The following is an 18,719-nucleotide window of genomic DNA, read 5'->3' as shown; positions in this document are numbered from 1 at the left end:
GTGATAAAAGTTTTTTGTGATCTATCATCACTGTGATAGTCATACAGTACATCTTCAAATGCAAAGATTCCTCCTTTAATGTCTTTCTGAACAGCTTCTGCCAGCTTTCATCTTTGCTTAAAAATATATGCAGTAATTACAACTTTAGAGATAAAAATTAAACAACACTGAGAAGCAGCAGAAAACAGTTATGCTAAGAAATAGAAATCAGTAAAAATACCTCCTGGGTATCAGAAACGCCAGGTGAAAAAAGAATATCAGACATTCTCAGAAAAAAAAAAAATGAGATGGTAAAATACATTGCAAGATGTAAGAATTTCATTGAAACTCCTGATAACATTTATCACCAYTCAAGACAGAAGGTAGCTTTTAGCTATGGTGACACCAGGACAAAAGTACTTTTCTATAGGTAGCAATCTATTGGCAACACAGAGGAAGTCAGCTCCATTACACCTTCAGAGTAAAAGGAACCTTTCAGAAACACACACAGGAATGAGAGCTGGCAAACACAGATGCAGGTTACATGAAATAAGAGGCAACATAGCGTTATTTAAGAAAGTGAGAAAAAGACTAGTTATAAAGATGTAAAGGGGACCAGGAAAACTATTAGGAAGATAAGAGATCACGCTTTCCAAAAACTGCCTCAAGCCTCCTTACCTTTTATCTAAAAGTAGAGAAAGCTCTGATGAACAGACAGACAAGAGCAGATTTGGAAAGAGCAGACTTCAGCCAGTCTCTTTTTCTCAGGCAACGTGTCCTATTGTAAAGCAGAACTGAAGGCAGGACTGACCTCTTGTCTACCACGTTAGACAGAAAATTCCTAATTAGCTCCTCCTCTTAATATGTCTAAATTGACTTGCCCCAACAAAAGATCCGACCTTTCCTGAACTTTATTAATTGTATCTAGGTTATATTAGGGGAGTAGGAGTGGGAGAGGAGCTGACAGGCATAAAGGACAGACCAACAAGAAAGGAAAAGTCAAAATTTCTTATGGCCAATGTGTTTTAATCACCACAGCTCTACTAATGGCTTTGAGGACCGGAGAGGAAAAACTCTAATGGTTCCTTGAAGATTGTCTGAAAACGGGATGGTATAGGAAGCAGACAGGTAGAGTAACACCCCCAAACATACACACATTCTCTGGCTTCTATGGCATTATGCAGGATTGAGCCCCCAGAGAACACCAGGAGGGCTGCTAGGTGTCACAAATCCCATGGACAGTCTCATTCTCACCTCTCACACAAACATGCATACTCCATGTAGAAGCTGTTATTTCCCGCTAAGCTTCAAGAGAGTGTAGAGGAGCAAGAATAGGACTTACTTCTCCATAGAAATGCCTGAATTTAGCAAGCAGAGCAGCAGAATCAATGGGATCAAGGCAGCAGAAGAAAAGAAAATACTTCCTGCTCTGCTGCATTGTCCCGTTCTCCTTCCGTGATGCCACCCCTCACAGGTTTTTTCTGAAAGTCACAGACAGAGCCTGAAGTACTAGCTGGTAACCCTTCCGTTCTTTTCCCTCTTAAAATGGAAACAAGCCTTTTCTCCTGTAGAGCTCTGCTACTATTTTGTAATGTTCTCAAGGTCTTTGGGCAAGGAAACTTCTGAACAGAAAGTAGGTCAAAGTGAATGAATTTTAGTCATTTTCTTGAAGGCTATATTTAAACAATGTCAAATCTGTAACATTCAAGATAAAACAATATCTACTTAAAAAATAAGGAATTGAAATGTAGCAGCCAAATTTACCTTAATCCTGCCCACAGCATTATTTCCCAAGAAAAGTAACACAGATGAATGATGTTATCCACAAATGAAATTCAGTTCACTGTTGGCCAAGTAACTCATAGTCATAGATCAACTAAGGGAGAAAAAGGGAGCTTACAGATTTCTGTTCACTCCTTGCACTTCAATAGCTATTACATAATAACAGAAATATAGCAGAGGTAAGAATCTTACAGTAGTAGATCCTATGAACCTACTTATCCAGGAATTTAAGTTTAGTGGTGCAGAGTTTTTCTGGAAGACCAAAGTCTTCTCATTCTACCTCAGTGATTCTTTAGCTAGCTAGTTTAGCACACAGTGGTTATCAAACTTCAGCCAGGAAACATGGATCTCTACAAATGTAGAGTTTAGATAATAGGTAATATTAGTTAGGATCATCATTTCAAGTATTTGGATCTAAGCTCGAACTTCTTGCATCTCTAATACATATGCTTGTATTCTTCAAAGGCCATATGCACCATATGCACTCATGACATTAAAGCATACCTATAGCCTTAAGACTTAACCTTAAAGCTTTTAGTCTGGAAACACTAAAGGCCCTCATAAGCGTCAAACGTAAGTCTGTCTCCATAATAAAACTGAATGATAAAAAGAAATAAAAAAGATACACACTGAGAAGAAATTTAAGACAACCATGCACATAAACTGTCCATTAAGCTGCACTTTACATTTTGGAGCACTTCTAGTTAACTAGCTAAGAAATTCTTAGGAAGACTGATGATTCAATTCCTCCATGGAAGGCTTCACATCCCTTCAGATGCAGTTGTACTATGCACACATGCATATACATATCCAAAATGATGAGCTTTCATTCAGCTGTCTTACAGACTCAGCAGCTTAGGGTTATTTCTGATACAAAATCAGCAATCCCAGATCTATGTCTGAATAAGCCAGCTAAGTACAAGAGAAACGAGGTTAAATAAATGTTACTCTCYAGCTAGTGTCCAGATATGCTCTGTTTTTGCAAGAGTTGGCTCTACAAAATAATTGACAGAGTATAGCTGCAGCTTATGCAAGGGCTTCCTGTCTTTGACCATTTCAGGAATTTCCTCTCCAAAATCTGCTCTGCCAGTTTCCGCTCTCCCTGAGGAGATGTTCCAATCTCCTTAATATCCCTGAGGAAGTAAGGAGCCACACTTTGTTTCAACAGCTACCTGCACATTTTAAATACTAACTAAAAATAATTACTCAGAAGCATTCATGTTCCGTTGAACGGCCCAAACCATCAGACTGACTAGTTTTTACATTTCACTGTAATATTTTTTGGTTTTGATAAGCTGTATTGCCTCTTTTCTCCCTCTGAGCCTCTGAGCAGCCACTGCTCTCAGGCAAAATGCTGTTCTCAGAACCTCGCCCTGGGACAAAGGGCTTAATGAGTTGCACCAGGTGGATTAATCTTGCCCTGCAGAAGTCCTAAAGCTAGCCACATATAAATGCAGTCAAGTAAACTTAAAGTAAACCTCTCTCAGCTTGCTTTGTTCCCAGCAACTCAGGTTTGCTAATGAGAACACTATGTTAATGAAGTGTAGACAGAACAGGTAAATCACAGATAACAGCAAAAAGCAGTTTTAAATCATGTATCTAAGGTGAAGTCTCTAAATCACCATGCAATAAAGAGGAGGCCAGAAAAAGTTTCACCGGCATGTAAAAACACACTGGGGGAAGGGAAACATAAAATATTGGTTGATGTCAAGACATGTAGCTGGACTTCAGTTTAGCAATTGAAACCAAGAAGAAAAGAAAATCAGATTCTTTAAAGCTTCTTTTAATCTCAAACATCAGAACTGTTGTATGGGATTGAACAACATAAAAATAAAATCAGCAGATGAGAGAAGAGGAATTAAACTTCCTACACAAAAAGCAAACCATGCTTCCTGGATGTATCATATGCTTCTTTCTTAAACTAGCATGCTCATCTTTCCCAGCCCTCAGCATTCACGGGATCTGCAGCAGGCCCAAGAACCAGTTTCAGTAACAGAAGGAACTTCAGGCCATGTATTCCTTGAGCTAATGGAACATACCCCTTTTTGAAAGGGAATATTGTCCTCCCAGTACCAAACCCAGGCAGCTCTGGTTTATAAGTTATAGCCAATTCATGCTAAAGGCATCTCACAAACTAGAATTTTAGCTCTTGGTTTGGAAAACACAACTATAACATTTGTTTGTAAATACTGCAGTATATTTGACCTTTTAAAAAAGCATCTCGTAGGCTTGTGGATTTTTTGTAGCATTTTGATTCATTTAGTTTTTAATTACCCCAAGTTTTACATTGGCATTAATTTTGCATCAATGACTGCAGTGGGATAATTTTTTAAAAATATGTATATTTAAAATAAAACAAGTAAAAATAGAGCCACATTTTCCTGGATGTTTCCAGAGTTTTGCAGTGAACTTTTTTTTTTTTTTTTTTTTTTNATGTAGCTGCAAGTTTCTTCTTGTTGGAGAGGTCAATAGTTTTTAAAACTTAGTGAAAACTTCTTTTTCACTGTCTCTTTGGTAAGTTTATAATGTGGCTTGATCCCTAGACATTAAAAGCTGCGTTTGCCAGACCCAAAGAGCCCTGTAGTTAAGTTATTTAATTCTATCTTTTCTTTTTCAAATTCCACTTTATCTTTTTCTTCAACTCAGGAGGAAAGGAGGCCAGTGCTTTGCAAGAATAGGTATACTTACACATGTTTCTCGCTGAATGCACTGTAAGGCTCTCTTAGCAGGAACAAGGAAGTCAATCAGGCATCTGAGGCCATCTCCTTGATACAGCTTTTCCACTATGTTGAAGAGCTGCCAGAGGACAGTGGCAGCTGTGGCCTCAAAGGGTGGGTACAACGCAGAGAGCGCATTCTGAATGTAAGTGTCAAGGGATTTAGAGTCCTGTAATAAAAGTATTAAAATAATCACTGAAGAATTTTCTCAGAAAAATGAAAGACAGAAATTCTCCATTCACTTATTCCACCTTGATATACATTGCATACATCACAACTCATAAGGAATTTCTCTTGTCTAAGTTGCACAGTAACTTGTAACAGAAGTGTTCTGGCTAATTTTTAATGCAACCATCTAAACTGCTATGTAATTCTGTCAAAACTGTAATGCAGCCCACTATTGCTTAAGCCATTTTCATGCAGTTGGAATTATTTATTCATAATATGAAATGCTAAAATATTAAGCTTTTATTAAATAGCTATTTTCCTGTATATTCTGCTGCCTCACTTGAATTTGTGTGCTGCAAAACCACTCCCCACGTTTTCACGGGATGTGCAGTAAATAGTATTCATGGATTCTGAAGAGACTTCAACAAATACTTTCCCTAAAGGAAAGCACCCCTTTGGAGAACGGTGAAAGGAAACTATAGCAAGAAAAGAGATGTGAAAGAGCATACAGGAGATGACAAAAGGAATCAGACTCTGGATGACTGCAGGGAGTGGGGAGGAACATTGGGAAGTCCCAGAGTCTCACATAAAAGACAGCAGACTAGGCCACATACAATAAGCACAGCACTGTGTTACAACACTGATGTAAGCAAATGGATGGATGATGGAGGTAAGCAAAGTTTAATCTGTTTTGCCACTCTTCTTCCTTCCTACCTCTCAGCCAAAAAGCAGAGCTTGATTAAGAAGCTTGCTATCTCCTAACTTTGGCAGCTGCATTTATTTTTCAAGAGTCAAGTTTGCTGAAACAGCTGAATTTACAGAGCAGTAAGCTATCTACAGGTAACAAATCACAGTTTGTGCTTGGAGAACAGAGGGAACAAACGAGGTGGTGAAGGTCAGAGCGGAGAAACTTTCCTTTAGGAGTTCACAGACACAGGCAGCAACGATAAAGGAAACAAAACAAAACAAAACAAAACAAAAAAAAGCTCACTATGTAGGAACAATCCGCTACCAAAAATAAAGCAGATGGATCAAGGAAAGACTTCCCCAGCCTGAGAACTTGGAACAAATCCAGGAATCACAGAAATGCTGAGGTCACTGCTCACAAGTGCCAGACAGTGTGCTGTCTTTAGTTCTAGTGCTATTTAGATGGGGCGCGGGAAATGTTTGTAGTTAGGGAACTGCCGTGATAAATTTTCTAGTCCTCATTTTACTCCCACGTCCTTGAAGTGCACATTTATAAACCAAAGAGACAGAGGCAGACAGAATCTGGAAGAAAACATGTTTGTGGGGAGCAGGGGTAGGGAGAGACGAGAAGACAGCAGGAGAAAAGGAGGAAGTTTAAGCAATTCAGAATGATTCTACATTAAGTTATTTCACTGACTCGGTCTGCATATCAGAGTGGGCTCCAGAGATGCAGAATCAAAGGAGCTTAGAGGTTCGAGGGAATCCAGCATCAGAACCCAGGGCTAGCATTCTCCCAGGTAACAGCCTTTGGCTAGGTTCTGACAGAGGCACATTTACTAGCCTCTTAAGTATACCTTAGAGTTATGCATCCAAACACCTTTAGTGCAAAGAATTCTATGAGCCAGGAACTTCTGCCTACACAGCCACTGTAGGGAGTGCCAGCTCTCCACCCTTCCAAAGCCTGTTAAAACACGCTCAAAGCAGACAGGGCTGGAATAAGCCTTCTTCAGCCACAGTCATCTGCATACAATACAGGCTGAATTCTGCACGAGAGTAGCTATCTTCACTGCACAGTAGAGGGGGAAAAAAAAACTTTACAGAATTTATTTCCAACAGCTCAAAAGCCAGATGCAAGTATTAGAGCATAGCTTGTTTATAAACCATGCAGCATTGAAGCAAGACTGAAAAATTGCCTACTATACCTTGTAGTGCAATGTCACCTTATTTGCCTAACTAGATCTACCTTCATTGTCTAATAACATAGGTCTTGGTATTACCTATCTCATGTCAGGATGCCACAAAAGCACTTGATCCAGTGATATAAGGTAGCCTACCTAAATGACCGAAAGGGATATTGTAACAGACCATGTTCCATTTCTTTGGTTTTCAGATTTTATTATGATTTTCTTTAAGTGGAGCAACTAGCTCATCTGGAGAGAGATAATCATTCCCTTCCTTTGAAGTACCAAATCCATTCAAGACGGGAAGGCTCTGCAGAGGAGGCAAGCAATGGTAAATATCTGCTCTGTCAAAGGACCCTCGTAAAATGCCCTTATTTTCTTTTCAAGTTTCCTAATTAATGTGTGATTTCAAATTATTTAGCAAAGAAATCAAACACATATATTGCTACTGTCTGTTTTGGTGAAAGCACATACAAGCATCTGCAAGTGAGGAGTATGGTTATACCAAGATGCTGAAATAAGACTCAGATTTGAGCTGGCTACGTACAACTGGATACTCACCGTTATCTGAATAGTTAGAATGCAAATCTCATTACCTTTCATGCAGGAAAGACATTAAAGATTAAGTAAGTGACACTATACTGCTCCTACATCAGACTTTCACAGTATCCCTCCTTAATAAAAATCAATTCCACGCAAAAATATTAACCCAGTGCAGACTGCATTATACTGTGTAAGTGGAATTTGAGTATTCAAGTTCTCACACCTTTGCAATACAGTGCAGTTGGGTAAAAAGAGCCTGATATCACGGACATCTTCCCACACAAGGAAAAAACTAAAGAGCAGCCCCTGACTAGATGCCAAGAACCTGGACAGACACAACAAGATGTTTGCTTCCAACCCGCTCTTCTTTCACATGAAGCTGGTGGTAACAGCTCTGCTAATGCAAAGGACAGAAGCCAGATGGACCACCTGTACAAGTACGTGTATTTCATAAACAACATAGCAAAGCACACAGCTCTACCGGAGGTCTCTAAGGCCAAACCCAGAGAAGTAAGGAATCAGAAAGAACGTGGAAAACGAGAGAGACTGCCTACCAGAAAGCAAGTTAGGAACTTTTCAAATGAAAGGCTTCTAAAGAATATATTTCTCCTTTGTAAAAATCAAGGTAGCCTGAAATGACACAGAAATGCTGTTGTATAGGAAAAAGCCAAAGCAGTCAAAAATGTATAACCATTTACATCAGTTATTTTCTCAGCTGGACTGGTCATGCAAACAGCTATGCAAATTAGTTATTGAAAACATTCCTCCTGAAAGACTTGCTGTTATATCAATTTAATAGAAGCATCACCTCACACGTACATAGCCACACTAGAGCAATGACTACACAGAGAATGAAAAACGCACGTAGAACTATTTTTCAAACCATTTGAAAATGAAGTTTGTCTCAAGACACACACTTATATCCAGAGAGGTTTGTGAATCTGTCAGAGACAGAAGATGCTTTGAATCATGAATCCCTAACAGAGTAACAACATCTTTAGCAAGAATTAACATCTTTTCTCACAAAGCAAAAAACCTTTTTTCACTGAGATCTCAAACAGCAATACAAATGACTGCTCTATCACACTTCCATCTCTTGGTTTGTTTAACACAGAGGTCAAAAAGCAGCACTATGCTACATCTAAGCCCGTATGTGTTTACCAAAAATAATCAGATATGCAGATAAAGTGACTTAATATGCTATGTCTAAAAGACTCGATACAATTAGTTAAAAATAAAATAGAAAGAATCTCCAAAGGAAGAAAATCAAGCACAGGAATAATTCTCTCATTTTTAAATATCATTTCCACCTCAAGTCAAGAAACAAAATATCATCAAGCAACCTCGTAAAAGTTTCTCAGAATCTCACATGACCAAATCTCAGGCCCATCAGAGTATGAACGGGCTGATCTTTCATTTCACACATCTTCATCACCAAGGTATTTTTGCCCTGGAAATAAGCAGACTGAGTTTGATAGCAAATAGCTTCACTGAGTATATGTAACATTTGGATAGCTGTTACATAAGCTTCAGTCTTCATCTGAAGAACTGGGTAGTCTCCAGAAGGAATACTTCAGACTAAACAAAATAAAACTTTCTCTTGGCATGGACATGGTCACGGTACTCTGGCAATAAGCAAGCAAAAGTATCAGTGAATGACAATGCATGGCATTCATCTAAACTGGTACTGAAGTATGGAAAAAAACAAAAAAGAAAAAAGCACTCAAAGCTGAAGTAGAAGACAACAGCCATGGTGTATAGGATGCTCTGGACATTTAAAACAGCAGGTGAAGAACTGTGGACTGTATATATGGAATATTCAATGCAGAGTGCATTCTGCAGAGGAGAAAAACAATCCACCTAAGGCATCCAAGTTTTAAGTTCAACCTTTTCTTTCAGTTCTACATAACTCAGGTATTCTGTTTCTGCCTATGTTGCAACATACTACACTGACTTATTTTTCACTCCATCAGAGGGCAAAGTCTTGTCAGGTTCATTTGTCTAACTGTACATGGGAAAGCAAAACAAAGAAAGAAGGAAAAAAAAAGACTTTCATGGATTCTGTTTCTCAGGCATACACATTAAACTTGATAAAGTATGAAAGATGCCATCTACTTAGCTGCAGTTACAGAAACATGTATGTACCTATACCCTGCTGTCAGACAAATCATATCAAAAAGTACACACACTGTGAACAGAGCTCACATTGAATATACAACCCACTATCTCAGTATCAGATTAAAATGTTCCCATTTTACGGGGCACAGATTTATTAAGGTAATTTAAGAACAATAATCAGGACAACAATTAGCTATGATCAGGACAACAATTTGTCAGCAAGGAATTTTGTCAGTGTGCCATTTAAAGCCTCTCTGCTCCTGAGCAACTTTGATCTTAAAGAGATAAGAAGGTTACAGAGTGCCAAAAAGAGGAGCAAATGTGTATGCCAAGGGCTGTCACGCTTTGGTAACAGGGTCCCATTGTCATGATTACATGAAAGAGATTTGTCCATATTCAGATCTGAATACCTCTCATCCCTGAGGTTCTTGAATCATCCATGCATTTCTCWCATGCAAGTTCCACCTCTAGCTGCTGCATGTGGAACACCTTCTCTTCACCTGCTTTTCCCTAGTGCTCAGATTCAGAAGTTGTATCTCTGTAGGCCAGAGCCCATGGAACTATTTTTTTTTCCAAACGATCTCATGATGAACATTATAATGATTAGTGTGAGCATTGTAAAACGTAATCATTCAATCTAGCACCTACTGTGCTACCATGAGAACATTTATTAAGCAGACTTACAAGGAAGCCAGAGGTTGCATTGCACCTTGCTTTTAAAACTCGAGCCTTTAAAATTTCTTACTTGGAAGTCTCAGAAAGAATACCTGAAGCCACTCTTCCCTTGCCCTTCACAAATGCCACTAAACTTGCATCTTGTCAGTGTGCCAGGCATTCCTGCATGCATGCTAGCCTGCATTCTACCTTTCGCACAAGTGCAATGGAAGCAAAACTGACAGGCTTTACAGAGGCAAAACATGATTAGGAGGGCATTCCTGCTATGAGATAAGGACAGAAAACAAAATTCATGAGAAAGAGCAGGAAGAATGGAGGGGAAACACCTGGGATAGCAAATATGCATTTCCTCAGCGAGCACTGCTCCACCCACTGTCAGGCAGTGATACACTCCTGAACCTTCCTCCCCTGGCAGCAGCAGGTCCTCTTTACTCTACTATCTATTCCTTTCTCAGGCCTCAGCCCCAGCAGTTCTACAACTCCGTAGTTTTATTCAGTTCATCTAAAGTGCTCAGCTATGAACCTATTCACCCCCCTGGCACAAATCCAAAATTTCTAAGCAATAAAGTAAGTTTATCCAGAAAACCTACAGGTTTACAGGACTTCAGATACTCCCCAGCACAATCTTACTAAAACCACTGAACCTCAGAGCCTATTTTATGTCATGAAGGCTATTTTATGTCATGAAAGCAAGCTGGCAGATTAAAGTCCCTAACAAATATAAAAGCAAGAAGGCAATGTCTAATAAAAAGGCCCAAATAACGCTACATTTGAACTAACTGACAAGACTGCTAAAAATACCTTAAATATGCCTTTCCAAACTAAGGGGAAGATTTCATCCTGGCATACTGCCAATCAACTTAATTTTTCGATATATGATATATATAGATATAGATATATGAAAGTCAGACATATTTCTCCTTCTTTCCTCTCCCATTCTCCTGCTAAATGAACCAACGAACATGCTGGTTTGGTGACAGAACCCTCCTGGTACCAGAGCATTCCAGAAATGCTACGTTCATGCCTGGCTGGCACTCCATTAATTAATCTTTCATGAGATAAAATCTTGCTGTCATCTCCTGTATCACAGCCTCATTGAACAGTATACACAAATATTAAATTTAGTCAATTCAAATTAGTCCAAGATTAAGAAAACACAAGACCTTTTTTTAACTGAAGATGGTTACAAGTATTTTCTCCTAGGAGAAGACAAGTGGAAAAGCTAGTTGTCCGATCAGCTGTCCACTGAGCTGGCTACTCCTGAAATAACACACGTACAGTCCCCAGGAGGGAATAGAGGGGTTTGTTTTCTTGGCGAGTTGTTTGCCACAGCTTCTGAGGATTTAGTTGAGACTGTGAGTAGCCGAGCTAAATGGCAAGAGTGTACACAAGCAGGCTTCTCCCACTTCCAGGGGCAGCGAGTTGTTGCATTAGCTCACCAGCACTCAGGAAGTTATTATTGCTGGGTTTTAACAGGCTGCAGTACTAAAGCAGTTAAGCACAGCTTCCAGTCTGAAGAAACAAAAAGAAGTATTCATATTGCACGTTTCTGTTGAGTCAGGGCACAACAGCCCCAACCTGCACATCTGTACAGTTGAATTCTCTTATTTCTTAATATGTAGGGAGTATCACTCAATGCTCAACAAGCACCTTCACACAGTTGCTCTGAGAAAACAAAGATACTTAAGGCATTAATGACATGATGTCTGGGTACAGCCTAAGACTTTCAATAGGTAGAGGAGGCCTTGCCGGTGGGGCTTGAAGTATCAGAAAAATGATATGCAATAGTCACAGCTGTTGTGTGTACAGCCACTGTTAAGAGGATGCAGCACCTCACAAAACTATGTATTTTGTTTTCTTATTTAACAAACTTCTACTGCTGCTACTTCAAAATTTCCTTTGTCACAGAAGGAGAAGGCAAAAGAAGGCAGGAAGGTTCATGTTTCCAATCAATTCAACAGCCAACCACACATCTTAAGCTTACAATCTTCTTTAATTTAGAATTGCTTAGCTCATCTAACAATCTACATAATCTACCATAACATGACCCAGCAACTCCCTTGACAGTTATAAGTCATTCATATGTGCAAGTGTTAAGGTTTTTCCATTTTGGAAGAATGGGGGGGCTGGGAGGGAGAAAAACAGCATTGAAAAATCATTGCTTTTTATTCACTCTCCTGGAGGGGAGAGGGGGCACAAATTGCTCTAAAAGATATTCTGCCCTTTCACTTATTAACCTCACTTTTAAATAAATAAAAATAAAAAAATAATAAAAAAAGAACAACGGAGCTGGATAAAAACAAAAATAGTCCAAATCAACTCTGCCAGCTGCCTTACATCCTGTCACTAAGTAAAATAGCTAGTTTACCAAGTCTCATAATTGTATGTTACTTTTCAGGTTATTTTTTGTCTTACTAAGCTAATAATTACCCGTTTAACTAGCACCTCTATCCCACCAAAAGGAACCAATCAACTCAGTGAATTAAAAAGAAAACAGGAAATTGATAAAACACAGAATTTGAGCATTGTAAATTAACCACATCAGATTTATATACTTGTTTTAGGTATTGTTTGAGAGAGAAAAAAAAATAGGGACTACGTTGTCCTCACGCAGTCTTTAGCAGTCTTTAGCTAAATTTCAAGACCTGCTAATGTTGAAGAAAACCAGAGTATTAAAATCTGCAGATCTCTCCCTTAAGATAAATCTTATTTATCATCACAAACTGCTCTGTAAAGGAGAAGTGTGTTATGGACTCCCTCAATAAGAACTACACCTTTCTTGAAATAACAGAGATCAGTAATCAACATTTTAAACCTCAGTCCTACATGCATTTAATATTATAGGGATGTAACATATTGCAAATATAAGACATGCTAAAAATCACTTAACAAAATAACGTGGCAATACTTTTGTGAGTATATGATGTACATTTTCTTCAATGTTATAGGCTTCCATATTGTGCTATGAAAAACTAAAATGAATACATGCAATAGCCAGTGTTCACAAATCATAGTAATTGTATCTTGGGTTTCAGGAATAATATGGTATTAAAATGCAAAATTTTAAATAATCAAGATTTTTATACTGGTAATTTAATAGATGGATAGATAAATAAGATCTTGGAGATACCTATCTATTATACAGCTATACACTCAGCAATTCTTGTTTACCAACAGCTACATTTGCATCAAAATATAACCTACATTTATGTAATGGCACAAGAAAAAGTAAATTCCATTTCTGATGAGGAAAGAATACTCTTTCCTTAAAAAAATAAAAGAAAAAAAAAAGGAGACACTAACTTGGGTTTGCACAACACGGCTCCAAATAATTCATGCTATTCATGTCAACTACAATTATATTGCCCAGTTCAAACTTGTCTGTAGTTCTGAAAGCATTCTCAATTCAACTCAGTCTCCTCACATACTGGTTTTATAAATGAGTGAAGAGAAGCAATCCCTGGAAGAGTCAGCATGCTCTGATGCTGATCTAGGAATAGGTTAGTCAGTAATCACAGAGGTGTGGAGGGAACTTTGCAACTGAAGAGACCTAAACAGCTGGCCTAAGGCTCTGAGGCTTTCATTTTTTTCATAAAGTTTCTCACATGCTCCATCTTCATTTGGCTTGACCCTCCACCAAGCAGCTCACTGATTATTTTAACAATGGTGCTCGTGACCAGCTTGCCCAAGGGCCTTCCACAAGACAGACACAAAAGTCTTTGTACTCAGTGAAATCTACTTTCTTGGAAGTGCAGTGGTATCCTTCTTTTCTTCTTCACAAAGTCATTTCAGTAGGAACTAGATGTTGTCTTCTACCATATAAATCTTAATGGCCTTGCTGTAATCCACACTAGCACTAGAGGGGGACAGCTACATGCAGTATAATTACAGCTAATGCTGGCTGCTCTGAGCAGGCCTGGATGACACCAAGATGTTTGCAAGCAAAATAGGTTACTGAATAAGGATTGAAAAAAAAATGTATGGAAAGTTGGCTGCAGCTTTCAGTCACCACTTCTCTGTGCAAGCTCTGAAATCAGTGTCCTCAAGCAAGACAACACTTCAGACTGGGCTGACAACATGTAGCTCCCAGCCCGGCAGAGAACCCTACTGCCTGTTGGCAGGGAACTAGCCCCTAGTCAAAACATGGCATCATGTCTAACTTTGAAAATAAGGAACAGAACATGGGGAGAAATTGTAAATTTTCCCACTACAACCTGAACTTCACAGGAAAGATGCGTATTTTGGCACAACCTCTGAATGCCGATAATTCGAGGAGCTGCTTTTTAGAATAAGCCCCAACTTCAGGCTTAATTTTTTTAGTCTCCTGTATACAAGGCTGCACTTCACCCCTGTCTCCCCAGGAGACAGTACAGCCTGGCTGCTTCTCAACTCCCATTCCAAGGCTACCTGACTTAAGTCTTCTGTGACCAAAAGAAGCTGGGGGGGGGGAGGCTGTAACTCCTTAAAGAATTAAGGACAAGCATGTTAGTAACATGCAATTTTGAGCACCATCTCGCAGAATGTGCACTTCTGTATCCTACTTCCTTCTGGATCATACATGAATTGAAAGTAAAGAATACTAGTCCAGGGACACTGAGTGAGAGAGGATGGCAGAAGGACAGAAAGTTTTCCTAAAAATGTGAATAAAGCAAAGCAAAGGACAGAAACCATAGCTCCTCCTTGGGCGCAAGTTTTTCTGTCTGACTTTTGTGCAGGAACCTGCAGAATGAGCTGTGTATAGTGAGCTAGACTGGGTAACAAGAAAGCCATGGAATAATCTGCTGCAGTGGCCAACTCCTCTCAACTAATTTAGCTGGAAAAACTCAGGTCATTCCTTGTTCCATGGATGAAGGAGAGCAGCAACAGATGGTTTTCAAAGACTCACGAGCTTCTCAGCTCCAGAGGTGGCAGTAAGTCCAAAAGCAAATGGAGAAAAGATTTGCCAGGGACAAGGACAACTTTAAACCTTCCAGATTATCATTCATTTCTTGGGTTTTGTCCAAAGCAAACAGCCTGGATTTGGGCTGCTAGTGAATGTTTATGGCAACAGCTCTTGCCACTAACTCGCTAAAGCTGTACTCCCACTCAGAAAAGGAGCAAGGCAGATCATTGCAGCTATGTTACGTTGTCAGGCAAAACAAGAAGTCAAGTTAAAAAAAAGGTTATTTTGACCAGATGCTGCTTTTAAAGGAAACACCTGGAAATGGCTTTGTTCTGCAAGGTAAACAATACAAATGCTAAATACTTGCACACAACTTTCCTGATACTATTTATGTATTAACATATCCACTATTTTTGCTCTCATTTGAGATTTAAAACATATGATTTTTTAAAAGATCATTTATCTATGTTCAGAAACATAACAAGTTTGTAACTCTTAACACTCTTCACATCTAAGTGAAAAGTATTTAAAGACATGGGTCTTGAAATACACCTTGAATGTCAAGGAATGTAAAATATTTTCTGAAGCTGTGGATCAATTATGAAGTTAAGGACAGATCAAGGAGAATCAGCTGCTAGATTTAATTGTTTTTCTCAAGAACACAAGTTTTTTGTTTTCTTTTTTAATAACATTCAACACAGAAAACATGGACCATTTTCCTCTAAGCAGACAACCTACAACAGAGACATAGCTAGGACTGGTGATATGAAATTTATTTCTAACACATCCAGCATGCTGAGCCCATGGCGTTGGATGGCCATGCGCAAATCCTGTATGAGACTCCCAAGAAACAAAGAAATATTGTAGCATGGATTGTGAACATCATCACAGCATATGACATCATTGCACACTATGTCACTGCACACAGACCACAAACGGCAACAGTTTTGGTCCCATTGAGGTAAGTTTGGTCTCCAGGAGCAGCCAAAGAGACTAAAAATCTCTTTTCTACCCCGGCAGGCTTGTTAAAAATTACAGATCCCAAATCAGGCTGGAGCTAGTGAGGAAACACAAAACTCTCTGCAATGCACAGTGGCAATGCATCCCTACAACAGTTATCCAATTCTACCTTCTTGGAAAAACTAAGATTATTAAACGGCTTTCAACAGAAACCTATAGATGGACCCTGAAATATAACTTCACATTTTGAAACACAGAACATTGGATCAAATGGTCTAAATGTAAGTTTCATGACAGCACCAGATTTTTGGCCCTGCAACTCGGAGACTCACTCAGAGAGGGAGTTTTTCTGTACTGACACCTCAGTCTAGATCACTGTTCCTCAATCTGACATAGGGAAAAATTTTAAAGCTATACACACATACTAGAAAAGCATGCATGCTTCTCACTTGGCTGACAAAAAAAATTGTGATAATGCTCCAGCATGACATAGGGAGATTGATAGTTAAACAAGATCTATTTTACCCTAGTCAAAAAAAAAAAATTCATTTTTACCCTAAAACAATAACATAAAACAATAATGTTCTCCAAAAATATCCGTTGGTCCAATTAGTCTGGCTGAAGTATCAGCACACAAAAAGACCAACATAATCAGCATTATTTTTTGTACATTCCATCAACATTTGTAGTAAGTTTTTTTTTTTTTTTTTTTTTTTTTTTTAAATAAGCAGAGCTTGGTACTAGATGTGGACAATCAATCAAAGAAAGGACTTCCAGAATAATACAGGAGTCTCCATACCCACTGTCTGCTCCTTCGGAAGTTACAATATCAATTGATTTTCCCAAATGCCTACCTTGAAGTGAAGAGGCCATACACAACCATACCTCCTCTCCTGAAGTATCAATGAATTTGTCCATTTCTTAAAACTTCCCTTTTAGTTGCAACATTTTTGGATGCTACAAGCACTTTATTTTCCTTTCCAATAGTTTTCAGGCATTATTTTGCTTGCAAATCTAATGCATAAACTTTATGGAGGAAAAAAAAATATGCTTTTTTCCTCTACGTAACTGTAAATGATTCCACGTACTTTTATTGAAAATTTGGTGTAAATGTAAAATATTGTTGATAAGAGATCTTCACGCACTGGAATTTCTACAAATCCAAAACTTTGTCTCAAAAACTTACTCACAACTAATACTGAACACTTAAAGGGATTTTCTCTCACTTATCAGACACTGAAAAAATGGCCCTGTTTCATTAACCCATACCTGTTCTTTAAGCCAAATAGGAAGTTCTATTTTATAAAGTCTTTCGCTATATTCCAAGGGTGCCAAATCCTGCATTTTCCACAGTGAGATGAAGCCTGTTGAATGTGCTCAATTCCAAAGCTAGTAACAATTTATAATTATGATATCAAAAAGACAAAAATCAGGATTGTACATTGTCCCTTCCTTTATAATTTCACCCCAGGGACCAAATTACTTTTAAAAAATTGTGAAGTTTCACCTCTATTTATTTTGTTTATTTCTCACAGCAGGAAAGAAAACACAGATTTAAAATGCAGAATTTATTACAGTGCTACCTGAACATCTTGATTACTTGATTAGAATAATCACTAAATCATCACTGGCATTCATACATACAAGATTTTCTGAAGATCTGTTTACAGTCCTCCCCCCAACCAGCTACTCCCTCCTCCCTGGTTGTACTTGCATCCAACCTACCTTTATGCTCAGATAACTATCACCTCTCGCCTTTGGAGCTGGGAAGTGGGGATTCATGTTGAGGCTTCCTCTGCTCTGACTTCAGTGCAAAAAAAGATTTGGTAAAATCCATTTTGTTAAGACAAYGCAAAGTACTGGCGCCCGTAGCATTCCAGCAACATCACTTGACATTGCTTCCATCCTAGGCCAGCTCTTTCTGTGCGATTTTACAACCTGTAGGCGCTCTCAGGACATGTTCTCCATCGCCCGTGGACTGCTGGCTGAGCGTGAGAATGGGGAGGCCCCACGAGAAGCCGCGCTGCGGCTCCCCCCGGCTCGCGCACTGCTGATGCAACTTCCTCGGCCAGCCCCAAGTACAGCACCTCCGCCCCCCGCAGCCCCTCGGGAAGCAACGAGAGCTGCTCCCACCACCCGCCCAGCCTCTGAAACAGCCAAAGGGAAAAGAAAACAAATCAGTGGTGACCAAAATGCAGACATTTGCCTGCCTGCAAGAGCAGTGTCTCCAATGCTTACCTCGAAGTTTGAAAAACTTGCAAAAAATCACTAGCAACTAAATTGTAAACTTTATCCTCTAGTCATATACTCCAAAATAAGACAAGACGGTAAAGCTAAATTAACAGCTTTAGAGTGGGCTAGCAGGGCGAGAGGCCGCAGGCAGCTGATAGGAGCACTAACAGCCGGTCTCCATGGCAGTCCCTACCGCTGTTGAGAAACCTTTTGTTGTGAGCCTGCTAAATCAGGCTGTCAACAGTTTAAACATTTTCTCTGTTACCCAAAGGCTTTACTAGTTAATGTAATGTGCACTAAGCATGCAGTATATTGCTCTAAATCATCCTCTGATGTTGTAAGCCACTTGGCTGAAATTACAAGTACTGTGCTAAAAGAAAATGGGACTGTAAGCTCCTGCAAGGCGGGGGTGGGGGGGGGGTTAGTTTGCAGACAACCTGCTCAAAGGCAATATCACAAGCAATCCTAAGCAAATATGCCCCGAGTCAAATCATTACAGCATTTGTTTTCAGCTAAAATCTTAGGACATAAATTTTTCCAAGGTGTGACCTGACTATCCATCATACACTGGCATGCTAGCCATCACAACAGAATCCTAGCTTCAAAAAATATATATTTTTTCAGCATTCTCAGGATAACACGACTCATTTCAGACACGTTCATAAACTGATGGTTTCATCATTTTCATTTCCATTTCTAGTTACTTTAAGTAATTTAAGTAATTCTGAGTGGAAATTATCAGCCAGAACTGTTTCTAGAACAAAAACTTTTATTTATTTATTTATTTTAAATGGA

General features: G+C 39.0%; 1 protein-coding gene across 5 annotated transcripts in view; it reads right to left on the bottom strand.

Annotated features, from left to right (window-relative positions):
- The window catches only part of PLEKHG4B (pleckstrin homology and RhoGEF domain containing G4B), a 62,148-nt gene extending 44,422 nt beyond the window's left edge, over positions 1–17,726 (bottom strand). For 4 of the 5 annotated variants that reach the window (XM_085309741.1, XM_085309743.1, XM_085309745.1 and 1 more), the window contains exons 1-2: positions 17,418–17,726; positions 4,450–4,647 (exon numbers count right to left, since the gene is read on the bottom strand). In XM_085309741.1, the coding sequence (XP_085165867.1) occupies positions 4,450–4,647; positions 17,418–17,474 (255 nt within the window). In that variant the 5' untranslated portion in view covers positions 17,475–17,726. The remainder of the gene's footprint in view (positions 1–4,449; positions 4,648–17,417) is intronic. The other variant, XM_085309744.1, reaches the window with a different exon arrangement.
- Between the last annotated feature and the right edge of the window lie 993 nt (positions 17,727–18,719).

Source organism: Rhea americana, unplaced genomic scaffold (assembly GCF_003343005.1).
Source record: "Rhea americana isolate MKP2758 unplaced genomic scaffold, rheAme1 scaffold_302, whole genome shotgun sequence".
NCBI classification, from domain to species: Eukaryota; Metazoa; Chordata; class Aves; order Rheiformes; family Rheidae; genus Rhea; species Rhea americana.
The sequence above is the reverse complement of the archived record's forward strand: the minus strand, read 5'-3'. Positions and strand labels throughout refer to the sequence as shown.